Source organism: Haplochromis burtoni, unplaced genomic scaffold (assembly GCF_018398535.1).
Source record: "Haplochromis burtoni strain Fernald_Lab_line unplaced genomic scaffold, NCSU_Asbu1 Contig_22, whole genome shotgun sequence".
Lineage (NCBI taxonomy): Eukaryota > Metazoa > Chordata > Actinopteri > Cichliformes > Cichlidae > Haplochromis > Haplochromis burtoni.
Window position 1 is genome coordinate 3,061,808 of NW_024582383.1, and position 13,205 is coordinate 3,075,012.

At 44.2% G+C, this 13,205-nt stretch overlaps 2 protein-coding genes across 3 annotated transcripts in view; one reads left to right on the forward strand and one right to left on the reverse strand.

Moving 5' to 3' along the window:
* LOC102299120 (ectodysplasin-A receptor-associated adapter protein) overlaps positions 1-4,767 on the reverse strand; it is a gene marked incomplete at its 3' end in the record, with an annotated part of 19,879 nt that extends 15,112 nt beyond the window's left edge. The window contains 1 exon segment of one of the 2 annotated variants that reach the window (XM_042218709.1): positions 4,161-4,767. In XM_042218709.1, coding sequence (XP_042074643.1) covers positions 4,161-4,218 — 58 coding nt within the window. In that variant the 5' untranslated portion in view covers positions 4,219-4,767. 2 annotated transcript variants of the gene reach the window in all.
* Positions 4,768-7,509: 2,742 nt separating this feature from the next.
* Positions 7,510-13,205, forward strand: part of pdzd8 (PDZ domain containing 8) — a 46,266-nt gene continuing 40,570 nt past the window's right edge. Inside the window, exon 1 of the mRNA XM_005917034.3 lies at positions 7,510-8,528. Coding sequence (XP_005917096.1) covers positions 7,648-8,528 — 881 coding nt within the window. The 5' untranslated portion in view covers positions 7,510-7,647. The remainder of the gene's footprint in view (positions 8,529-13,205) is intronic.

Here is a 13,205-nt window from a genome sequence, read left to right on the forward strand (position 1 = left end):
CTCAGGTCGCATCAGAGCATCGGGCGGTATAGTGTGAGACCTGCATCGTGACCTACGACCTTCTAACCCCTGCGAGTCAATCGTGCAGTTTGAGCAGGAGCTGAATAACGTGACTGAAAAAATCGCACAGTGTCTGCCCAGCTTTAGGTGTACTGTCGTCCGAGACTTGCACCGCAGTGTCGGCGTTGTGGTCATCTGTTGTCTTCCGGTATTTTCTCCGCAAGCGACCTTTCCTCGACCAATGAGATGAGCGGTAATCTGAATTGTCATAAGTGTGCTGTCAGCTCATTAGCTCAATACGGGACGTGCACTTTTGTTTCTAAATACGGGACGATTCCGTTTTTTAAGGGACGGTTGGCAACCTGTGAGAGAATTCAACATTAATGAATCACTGTTAGAGAAGTGGAGGAAGCGCAGTTTTTGGCTTTCCCCGTATTTCAACAGTGCTTCATCTCTTTGCTATGACTGTCTCCCGCCATAATTTGCAGATGATCATGGTTGTAGCCGCTGCGATGCTTTCGACCAAAACAGGCGCAGCTTGATGACATCATCAACATGCGCTATGGCGATAGAGCGGTATAGTCAAAATCTCTATCTTTGGCCAAATTTATATCGTTTCTATCGCCCACCCCTAGTGTCACCTACATTATCCCATGATTAAAAAAGTGATTAAAATTCCATGAAAAACAAAAATGTATACAAGTAAAAGGCAACACTGCTGCAGAAAACTGTTAATATGTTGACTTGGGTAAAAGAAACATTTCATTTCAAGTTAATTTTATTAGTGAGTGCACCCTCAGGGCCACTGCTTATTTCTAATGCAATGGCTGCACATTAGAGCTACACATCTTTAAACTGGATCCATTAAAAAAGTGTTACAACATTTTTATCTTCAGTTTTTCGGCGGATGTCTGTTCTCTTATAGTTGGTTAAATTTATAGGTTTATATAGCTTCTCTCATTTAAAAAAGAAATGAAAAACAGATGCAGTATTGCAGATGACCAGCGCTTTGTCAAACCCCACAAGAGTAAATTTGCTTTTTTTCCTTCCAATGAAGTACTAATTTTAAGAATCATCAAATTTGAAAAGGTTTTGAGTCTTTGCCTTACTGACGTAATATTTATTTTCCTTTCCATGAGACACGTGGAGAATCCTGTGCTAGCGACGGTAGCTGAATGGGTAGTTACGTCATAAAATAACAAGCTAGCAATTAGCACCATGTTCACTCACTCCAGTTGAGTGAATCGATGTGAGTAAATGTAATGTGAATAGAAAATAGGAATACGAGATTAATTATGTAGAATTTCAAAAATACCAGATGACCAGTTTTACCGAAACAAAGGCCAACGGTGGAGGTTTACACAGGAACTCAGAGCGAGAAACGGAGTAGTTTCTTCTTTTAACCAAGAGTGCTAGCAACAAGTTTAAGATCTGATGTTTGATAATTCTAAATACAGAATCTGATCACAATCTACAGACGTTATATCCCTGGTACTGCTGACACATCTGCAAACCCGCAGGTATCAGCAGTGTGAGTGCGTCACTCCGTATTATCAGACATTGTTTGCAGCTGTGGTTTTTCTCTGCATTGGTGTTAAAGGGGAAGAACATAACTTGTGCACTAAAATGACTAACATGTTTAGTGTTTGCACGATCCTTTTCAGGCTGTGTCCATGGATTTTTCCCCTTTGTAAATACAAATTTATAGCGTTTTTAAAAAGCAGTTGAACCTGACTCATGTCCTATTCCAACATCATGACTACTTTTGCGTGAACTGAAGCTCCACATCCTGGCTTAGCTTACAGAGTTAGTCACGCTCTGCTCTAAATTACAGTTTAGTAATGGTGAAGGGACCTACAGTGTATACCTGGATCATATGGGATTGTAGACAAACAGCCATTAACCCACAGTCCAATTAACCACATGTTCATCATCCCGTGTCAAACACAGGATGTGCGTGAAAGTCGTTTGGCAGGAAAAACAAAGTGGTTTTCACTTTAAGGACATCCCACAGCAGAGCCTGAACGCTGCGTCTGCAGGCATACGCCACGAGCTACTGTTGGTGTCTGAGGTGAGACAGCAGAGAGGCAAATGTCTGTGACGATGGGTGACAACAAAGAAGGATCAAAGTATTCGCAAGAAGAACGGCTTCATCTGGTCTACGGGGTGGTTTGTTCACAGAAGAAAGCCAAAGTAATTTGGAGATAAATATTCATTTTGGTGCCACGTAAAACAAGACCTTTTTCTGCTTCTCTTTACAGACTTCTTTGTGGTCGCCCACGAGTCAGTGAAGGAGGACATCTTTTCTGCCAGAGTCAGTGAAACCTTCTCTGAACTTAAACTCTCATATGATGTGAGAATGTAGGCAAAGGGTCATTTTAAGGTCTCCAGCCTAACACTAGCTGCCATAACCAGCTGTTCAGAAAACAATGCGTTACATTGGTTTGCATTTTCCAGTCATTTCTATTCTGATTTCATTTTGCTCATGTTAAACTCGTTTCAGGTCACTGGCACACGGACACTTCCAGGACCAAAACCATTCTGAAACTCTCAGATTCATTTCAAATGATCTAAACTGTTTAGATGATTTATTTAACGTTTTCTATAACTCCAGTGATCAGCTACCTCTCCAGGACATGAACCTGCTGCAGATTCTAATAATGTATACTTTATTCTTCCCCGTAGGGAAATTAGTCCTCCGCATTGAACCCATTCACTCGGTGAAGCAGTGGGCAGCCAGCGCCCGGGGAGCAGTGTGTAGGAACGGTACCTTGCTCAGTGGATTCGAACCCCCGAGTCACGGGACGAACACTACCTACTGAGCTATCCCTGCCCTCTGCTTGGAGATGCGTCTAACAGACGTCAGTCAACAGTAATATTGAAGTGCATCAGACCCCAGGATTAGAGACTCCAGAGACCATATGAATTCCATAACGCTGCTGGGAAGCACTGACGACTAACTGGTTAGCGCAACTGAACACCCTGCAGTCTTAGACTGTATTTGGGATATTCTCAAGGCTCAGTCTTATTTTAATATTTTATGGTAGTGTGCATAACTTGATATTCCAAACAAGCCATTCAAAAGCAAATGATGTGTGACTCATGCCCAGCGTGATGCAGCTTCCTTCAGACGTACACACACTGCTTTGTTTTTATTGAAGCAGAGCAGGGAATCCGTTCTGGGATGCTTCTGTGTATCTGATGGGATCACAAATGCTGTGCAGCATGACCTGGACTGGTCTCAATACTGGATGCTGTTCCTCCCTGATGAGTGCTAAATTACAGTAATAACAAACTATAAATAAAATAAAGCAAATAGGTTAGCTGTGGCCTTCAGTCACTACCCAGCTGACAGCGCTGTCCACCCCATCATCATATCATTTGAAACAATGGTATTCCACCGTCCCTGTAGAGACCCGGAGAATCAGTGCAGGAAAGCACTGGAGAGTTTTTGGCACATGGCGGTGGCCCAACACCTCACTAAGACACATCAGTCAATATGTAAATAGATAGAACAGCAAAACCAGAATAAATGATTATTAAAAAGTGGGATTAAAACCAGAATGTGTTCTTTTTAAAATGCTGTGAAGCACAGCACGTATCAGTGATCAATAAAGCCATCAGTTACAGCACGCAAGAGGCACAAGCAGTCGTTAAGACACTAACACGGAAATACAAACCACAAACGGAGCCTCTTTCTAATCTGTCTTAGCCCACTAGACTTCGTTCTGTGGAACTGTGGTGGCCTACTCTTTTCCGCTCAGCATATCACTCAATGCGTGAAGGTCACACGTCACGCCACAGCTTCACTGGACAGCAAATAAGATGCCAGCGCAGAGGCCAGCGGGTTTTCCGCTTAGTCGAAAAAGGAAATTTTTCTAATTGTGGAAACTTTCTTGGTTGTGTGGTTAACCAACAAACGGATGCTGCTCTTCCTTTCCATCCTAAACGACGCTACATTGAACTGAATTAAGTTCAAAATACTTTAGATGAAGATGAAATCTGATCAAATACATCATTTTATGTGGCAACATGTCGTTTTAACACACAATAAACAATAGTGACAAATCTTAAGAAACTTTTCACGACACTTGTTGAGAACAGTTATGAATGAAACAACGGCGCTCTGACACGGACAGTGAAATGGATGTTTTACTCACCAAATGGTTCTTTGTACGCGTTCAAACTGCTCATGTTTGAGGCTGGGATGTCTCCCATGCAGGGAAATGTAAAAGGAGCGGACAGAAACTGTCTCCACGCAGTAAAAACACGCAGTTATCCTCTGCCCCGACCTCAGAGAAAGCTCCAATGCCACCCCAGCGGCGGCGACTCAAACAAATGAAACACCTCTGTGATGAAAAGGTGCGAGGATTAATGCTGCCTTCAAGGCCCACCCGTAATTTCCAGCCGAAGGCGGTTCATCTATGACGACAGAAGAATACGTCCTTGCTAGAAATATATGATGAAATATTCATGTTTTTTAATATCTAAAATAAAATCAAAGCCCTCTGAAAAAGGAAAAGAAGCGAACACACAGACGACCAAACTTCTCTCCAGATATGCTCAAAGCGCTTCTTCACGCCGCCTTCCGTCTCTTTATTTTGGGACGCTAGCGGACCAACTCTGTTTGACGCGGTGCTTCTCAGGTAAAAGAAAAAAGCTGAAGGGGTAATCAGCACAGTAGGTGTCCCATTCGATCCGGTCGTATTGCTTTTGCTTGTAATAGAAATATCGTCATGTGAAAAGGAGAGTTTTTACGCCAGTCTTGTAGAAGCACCTTCAGCAGCAATAAATTGAAATAACTGGTTTCACTATAATTAGTCAGGCTCTGTAATGCTGCTTCAGCTCCACGAGGTGCACAAGCAAGTAAAACTGGGAAAGTACAGCTTTGAAAAGCACCCAAACGTGCCTGGTGTTACAGGCTCTCTGGATCTTCAGTGCCTCTGTGCTGTCTTTCAGCTCTGTCCAGCCACTGGTAGGATTTCTGGATATTTGCCTCTTCTTTTTCTGTCTGTCCAAATCTACTAGTTGGGAGCTTCCGTCTGTCTGCAGGTTAAAACTCTGTTGTGCAAAGAATAAGTTATATTAGAGCATACCACATTCGACCCTCTTCTGCCCGGGAACCATAACCATAGCCTCTGGGCCCCTTTCCTCCCATTGTAAACACATGTAAAAAAACCTCGGTGTCTACATTGATGGTTCTTTTAAAGTGAATAAGCAGGTGAGTGCAGCAGTTCAGTCCTGCTTCTTTCAGTTAAGACAGCTGACCAAGGTAAAGCCATACCTCCCGGCTAAAGTCTTTGAGCGTGTTATTCACCTTTTCCTTACTTGCAGATGAGACTACTGTAATTCATTGTATTATGGTCTAGATCAGGCCTCCATCCATCATCTTCAGGTGGTCCAAAATGCAGCTGCTCGCCTGCTAACTGGTACCAAACAGAGAGAGCTTATAACCCCAGTTTTAGTTTCTTTACACTGGCTTCCTGTCTCCTACAGGATCCAATTTCAACTTTGACTTTTTGTTTTTAAGTCTCTTAACGCCCGAGCCCCTCCTTACCTGTCTGAGCCCCTCTCTGCCTATGCTCCAGGACAAACCACGAGGTCCAGCTCAAAACCACAGACTGATCTCAAATCTCGTGGTGATAGATCCTTCTCTGTGGCAGGTCCCAGAGTCTCAAATAGTCTCCCCTAAATGTTAGATCTGCACAACACTTGATCACTTTAAATCATTACTAAAGACACATTTCTATGCCCTGGCTTTTAACACACTATGACCCAAGCATTCTGGTCTTATTTGAAATAGTTTTAGTTATTGTTTTAATTCTTTTATTGTCCTATCATTGTTTTTTATTCTTATTAATGTATTACATTGTTGCTTTTTAATGCCATTTTTATATTGTTAAGCACTTTGTGCAGCATCGGCTGTTTGAAATGTGCTATAGAAACTTGACCTTGTCTCGTAGGTGCTGATTTCTATTCCTAATGCTTCACACTAGGCTGTGAAACCAAGCTACAAGCCTCCACCTGATGAAGCCAACACAACCGCAACCCAACTGTTTCTTAAACATGGTAGTGTCATGAAATTCAAAGGATTATCTATTTTTTTTAAATCAAAATAGCATATCTTCTTAGTTTAAATATTAGATATGGTTTCAATGTCCTAAAATTTCATACTATTTACTTGATGACTTAAAAAGATGTAAGGGCTCAAAAAGGGCTGTATTGGAAACAATATGCATAATAAAAAGAGAAAATCAACTTTACACATTGATTTGTAATTAATCAATTTGTTCCGGTACCTCTGAAAGGGGATGGCACAGTAGCTGATTTTACGTGGTTTTGTTAAATATACAGTTATTGAACAGAAATGAGCCAAATCTCAGGGGATTGGGTGTTTTTTACACTTTCAGAGTTTTGGTCCTAAGACTAAATTCTATCCTGTGACTTCCATATTCCATCTGGACTGTAGGATATACTGATAAATCAAAGATTTCTCTTTGTTTGGCTGGATCCAGTGGGTCTGTCATTCCCTCTGTGCTTACTGCCAACCCCACAGCTTGATGCTGCCACCACCATGCTCCACCTGTGTCATAGTGCAATGCCCATTTTCTTTTCATGATACCTGTCTTCGTGCGTTTTCTTTAATTGTTCATTTGAAATGTAAAACAACAAAAAGTGCAACGCAGTGAGAAAGACACCAGTGACCCCTGCAGGAGTGTTCAGGAAAAACATGCTAGACAGTCTTAGACAGTCAAGGTTCAAGGTTCAAGGTTCTTTATTATTTGTCACATGCATAGTTATACAAGTATAACACACAGTGAAATGTAGCCTGACACGCTCCTCGACATGTGCAAAAATGGGGGGGGTGTAGAGGAAGAACATTATATATATATATACGACTAGTATATACACTGGGTGAATGTGCAGTAGTAGCAGCAAGCAGGTGAATTCTGTACATTAATATGAATAGATATCTGACTAGTTTTACCCTTATTTGGTTTTAGAATTAAATTTTAAAATTTAGTTTGATGCTTGTGTTGGTTTTTTTACACACAAAGAGGAAATAACATAACTGTTAATTTGTATATCACACCACACACACACACACACACACACACACACACACCACACACACACACACACACACGCATACACATACACATATATTTAAAAAAAATACTGTTCATCATATGTATACAGTGCTGCAGAAACTGAGCACCCTTTCTTCTCCCTCATCTGAGTTGGAGATGCATTTGTACATCTGTATGGTGACAAAAGAGCTATTCTATTGGCACTGAATACATTTGCACTAAAATATGAAGAATAAACATGAATATTTAGAGGAAGTGATGGTTGTCGGTAACATGGCAGCCGTATGTTCAAGACTGTGACCAAAGGAAAGCCGTGTTTACAAAGAGGGCCGCGGAACCCGGTGACTCCGGTCAACAGGTTTCGCAGTCTGCTTGAACGCATCAAAACCCGCCTTCGTCATCACGCACAGTCACGTAACCCATTCGTCCAATCAGGTGAGAAGCTAAGAGAAGCTCAGGAAAGAAGCCGATGATATGGCAGCTTTGAGAGCGCCCAAGTAGAACTTGCTTCGTGTTATCACAACACTTTGAGTGGATATCAGGGCGCGTGCTCGACATGATTTACTTAATACTCGTTTCCGCGGTTTTCGGTGCAGTCGTTACGCTGATAGTACAGTTCCTGCTAATATACCGGAGAAGCCCCGAGCCCGTAGGCAGGACAGTGCAGTATGTCAAAGTAGTGCCCGGTAACGCGCTGAAGGATTACTTTAATAGCCATCATGCCGAAGCAGGCCAGCAGCAGGACAGCACGACATGTACCGCATCTAAGCAGCCAGAGGCCGCCTCTACGCGGCAGCAGGAGGCAGCCGTCACCGGCGGCGGCCCGAAACAACAGCCGCCACCGCCTTCCCAAAGCGAGCCCATCGATGCAGGAAAAGCCGAAACGTGCCATTTCCTAAACGCTATCTTTCTGTTCCTATTCCGGGAGCTCAGAGACACTCCCGTCGTCAGACACTGGCTCACCAAAAAGATTAAGGTGGAGTTTGAGGAGCTGCTGCAGACCAAGACAGCTGGTCGGCTCCTGGAGGGACTCAGTCTGAAAGATTTCTCTCTCGGGAATTCGCTGCCGGTTTTTAAAACCGCCAAACTCATGAAGCCGGCGCATCTGAACGAGGACGGGATGCCCGAAGAGCTCAACTTCGAGGTGGACATCGAGTACAATGGCGGCTTCCACCTCGCCATCGACGTCGAGCTGGTGTTCGGAAAGTCTGCGTACCTGTTCGTCAAGATGAGGCGCGTGGTGGGCAGGCTGAGGCTGCAGTTCACGCGCGTGCCCTTCTCCCACTGGTCCTTCTCCTTCCTCGAGGATCCACTGGTGGATTTTGAGGTGAAGTCCCAGTTTGAAGGGAGGCCACTGCCTCAGCTCACCTCCATCATAGTCAACCAGCTGAAACGGGTCATCAAGAAGAAACACACCTTACCCAACTACAAAATCAGGTACGGTCCAGACCCAGCGGAGTAAAGTGTGCTGAGCATGTAAGCCATGAAATGTTAAAGATGACGACCAAACTAAGAAATGAAACACCTGGGAAGAGCCCCCAGACCCCAAACTCCCTCAACCAGACAACAACAAAGAGAATGACCAAAAACACAAAGGGCTACGCAAAGACTCTGTTATAGAGAGTGGTCACAAAACACACAAATCACCCACTGAGACACAATATCATGACTTGAAAGATATAGAGTAATCAGGGAAACTCTCAAAATGACAGTAAACATGCAGGTGGTCAGAGTCGTATGCGTGCTGTGGGTGACTGCACACCGGGCAGCAAGTCTAACAATCCGTCCGTGGCTCAGTGTTTACGGCCGGTAGCTTAAGAATGAAGAATGTTTTTGCTGGCAGACCTTTCAGACTCAGGAAGAGTGTTAACTTTGTGTAGTATTCTTTATTTTCTGAGCTCTGCTCATGCTTTGAATGGTACTTTCTTTCCAGTTCTTCTTTTAAGCAGTGAGAAAGTTTCAGCTCTGTTCAAGAGAGGAACTGTTCCTTTTTCTTTCTTACGTGTAGCAAGTCAAGTTTTATATGCACTTTCCAAGAAGAAAGGTTACAAAGTGTTTTATGATCCAAAAGTAGATAGAAAATAAAGCTTAATCAAAGCAAGCTTGCACAGGTGGGTCCCAAGCTTCTCTTTAAAGGTATCAGTTAGGCTGCCACAAACCAGTATTTTGATAGTCGACTGATCAGATCAGGCGTCCAGCAGCATCTGCTCTAACTATCACGAGCTTACAGCTGGAAGTGTTTCAGGTGCTCACTAAAAATAAAGACAAGATGATAGTTTATTAAACTTGAATGAAACTTGCAGATTGTCTCGGTGGAGTTGAATAAACTCAGCGTCTGTTCTTTCTATGTCAAATATAACAGGACACTGGAGTAATTCTGTTTCATCAGTTTTCCGTTTGTGTGAAACTGTAACTTTAATCTCAGCCAAACCGATTTACTCAGGAACAAATCAAACCCTGAAAAAAGCCAAACAATAAGATTTTTAAGTTATCTAAGTGACTCATTTATCATGTTTAACCTGAGTAGCAAAAAGACCGCAGCGATCTGAAAATGATGCGTCGTGAGTGCGCTGTTCTCGGCGGCTCGAGTGAGCCTCGAGCTCCCGGTCAGCTGTCGAGCTGGTGGGTAACAGACGTCTCCGAAAACGTCGGAGCGCTTTTGCAAATATGCGATGTCTTGATACCGAGCAGATATTTGAAGTTTACTCGGCTACATTCACGCCTGAAAATATCTTAAAGGTTTATTTTGTGACCCAGAAAGAATAATAAAAGTTACATTAAAACTAAGTAACTGCGTGACGTATATATCATGTTTAACCTGAGAAGCGAAAGACGGCGCTGGGTTTGAAAACGATGTGACCTCAGAGACCCGATAGTTCTGACTTGCTCCCTCTCAAGAACAAAAGTGTACAGCACACCTGAATATTTTACCTCAACCCTTGTCCGTGGCGCTCTGTCTCTCCTCAGCTCAGCTTCAGCGTGTAGAACAGAGGCAGGTGCCGTAACATCAGACATGCTGATGACTTGTTAGATTACTGTAAAGGTGTCTCAGTGTCCCCTCTCGCTCGTCCTCCACACATGACTTTTCCACAGTTTGCATTAATGACAGGACGTTAAACTGAAAGTGTTTCCTGGAGAGTGCAGGCAGATGTTCACATTGACAGCTGACCAGGCTGTGATTGGAGCCCTAACTGAACTTGTGTTTTTGTGGTAGATTTTTTAAACCACGTGCTGCTTTCTAGAAAAACTCAGACGATGTGTCACAGTAACAAAGTGAGGTGATCATCTTTTGAGGATATGGAGGTCCTGCAGCCCAGTGTCTGTAGTTTTAGCATTGCTTCACTTTCATTGATATTTTCTATTGAGAGACTGCACTGACCCTCTGGCCTCACTGAGCTAACGCTGCTCTTCTGCTATCACGTGCATATTGCTCCAAATTGCATCAATATAGGACTCGACGTCGATCATCTCGGGACACTTTGTGTTACGTTTCTATATTAGCGGAAGTACTGATGCATGAACATCATGTGCGCTGTTAACCAGAGTTTCTGACCCGGGAGGTGGGGTGGGGAGGTCCAGGCCCAAGAGCCACTGTCCTGCAGCTTCCTGGGTCAACACACCTGAATCACATGATGGGTTCATTACCTGGGGACACGCTGAGGAGGTCATTTAGCCATTTTAAGGAGCTGTGTTGGATCATCATCTGAAACCTGCAGGTCTCGAGGCCTGGAGCTCCCCATCCCGATTTAGACGGATCTGAATGTAGATGTTATCCTAGCCATCGTTACCATGGAAACATGAGACTTCCAGCCAGTTCTGAACTGGTCCCTTTTGAGCACCGGCCCATACTTCAGCTTCAGTCTGAGAAGCAGATGTTCGATATCATCACATAGCAGCAGAGGAGCATTTTCTTCTAATCGTAGTCGCTGACTGTAAACGTACACGCAGCCAGTTCTATGTGAAGCTTAGCCTTCGTGTGAGTGAAGCTGCTGCAGCTGAACTGCTGCCCCTCTCAAATGGTTGCCTCTTGCATCTTGATCTGACGATAATGACCTTCCTGTTGCATGCACCGCTCCTGGGTGGAAGCATCTGCATTGGTTTGACACGTTTACTCGCTTTTGGGAGCCAAATTCCTCGCTCGAAGTTTCTCCCACTACGTGAGTCACATTTCAGATCCCTTTCCTCCCACTTGGAGCTTCTATAACTTCTGTTTTCAGTTTTAATAACGATTCATGTTGTTTGTAAGGATGGTTTAATCGTCCTCATAAATGTTGGTACCAAACTCCAGACAAAGGATGCTGCTGTCGATTCTGTGACATCAAGTCATTTTCATTTTGACAACAGGCATTTCCAAAATCCTAACTGCCCCCAGGTTCCACTTTTAACCGCATTTTATTATCTATAATTTGGCCTGACCTGCTGACACGAGCATTGTTAGGCCAAGGCTGTGAGTCTGTGCTTGGCCTCAGCTATGGGCAGCTTGCTGTCCTTCTCGGGCACAGCGAGGGGGTTGGCTGCTCGGCCTCCAGTGTCTTCCCCCGTGGAGGGTACTGCTCCTGGCTTCGCTCGTCTTGCAGCTGAGCATCTGAGTGTTGGTTTCAGTGATGGGCACAGTAGGTATTGTCTGTAATGCTGCATTTACTACTACACCTTCAGAGGAGCTTCTGACCTTGGTAATGAGCCACAGAGGGTTCCAGCGTAGCTGTCATCCTGTCAAGATAATTCTCCGTGTTTTAAATCTTAACATTAGCATGAGAACGGCGATGCTACAATCCTGCCTGTGATTTCAAACATTAGCTTTATTAGCCTGAGAGAAATGACAGCTCTGCGTTATTAAAAATCATCATGGACACTTTGTCCTGATGAAACAGTGGAAGCTTTATACAGGCAAGCTTAACAGTGCATTTTTCGTTCTCATGTCAGTGTTTGTGTTGGGTGCATGATGAGAGTCAGAGTGGGACACGCTCGGTCACGGAGGCTCTGTGCAACACAATTTAGTTTACGCAGTGACAGGAACAGAAGAAAGGGAAGCGGAGCGACTGTGTCATTGAGAAAGAGAAACTCGGGTCAGTGGTTTGTAATTTCACTGCGGTTTCTTATCAAGTCAGAGCAGACGTGGCAGGTAGCTGCTGCTGATGGGCGTGCCTACAGTCCAGCTGTCAGACTGACAAAATTAACCATGTCTGATGAAGGCGGGGCTTGTTCCACTCGGAGCGATGTGCTGGAGCGTAGCGGTGACTCTCACAGCAGCATGATTTCCTCTTTGCTCTCTTGGACCTACTTGACTCCTGTGAGTCCTTACAGGTGCGTGTGTGCGTGTGCATGCGTGCGTGTGTGCGTGTGCATGCGTGCGTGTGTGCGTGTGCATGCGTGCGTGTGTGCGTGTGTGCGTGCGTGTGTGCGTGTGTGCGTGTGCGTGCGTGCACTAACTTTGCTTACAGCTGGGGCTTGAATCAGGAATAAGGTCCTATTCATGCATGTATGTATCCAGTGTATTTAATAACAGTGTGTAAAGGTTGCACAGTAGTGTTTGAGTACTTTGCAGCTATGGTGAGCTTGCAGTGATACCCATGAGGCATTTCTCCAGCAGCAGTCCCAGAGAGTGGGCTGACCACGATGTCATTACAGCCTGTGCATACAGTCCCGGCGTGTTTTACACCGCGTTACTTTCCACAAGCATGGTTCATGGATTCTTCGGCTAAATGGAAAACATAAACAACAACCGCCCATTTCTCTTTTTTTGGTTAATTTGCCAGTACTCCTTTTTTTCTTTCTGTGGGTTCGTTAGCCAAACGTCAGTAACAGCAGAGATCTTACAATAAAATGTTAACATTTCCTCAGTGTTATTTGAAGATTTGTGTTGGGTCTGTGTTTCCACATGTCCCGCTGGTGTAGAGACTTATTGTCGTGAAGGAAAAACAAAGCAACAGCGGTCGATCGATTTACTTACACAAGGGAGGCCTCGTCGGTGTCTCAGGAACGCACTTCGAATCCTACCACAAAGTGACCCCGACTCCGGCCTCGCTCGCTGCCTTTTATTGGAAAACCCCGTTACAGTAAACAATAGTTTACACAAGTACCTCCCCTCGTAAAACCCCTTTTGGTTACAAAGAC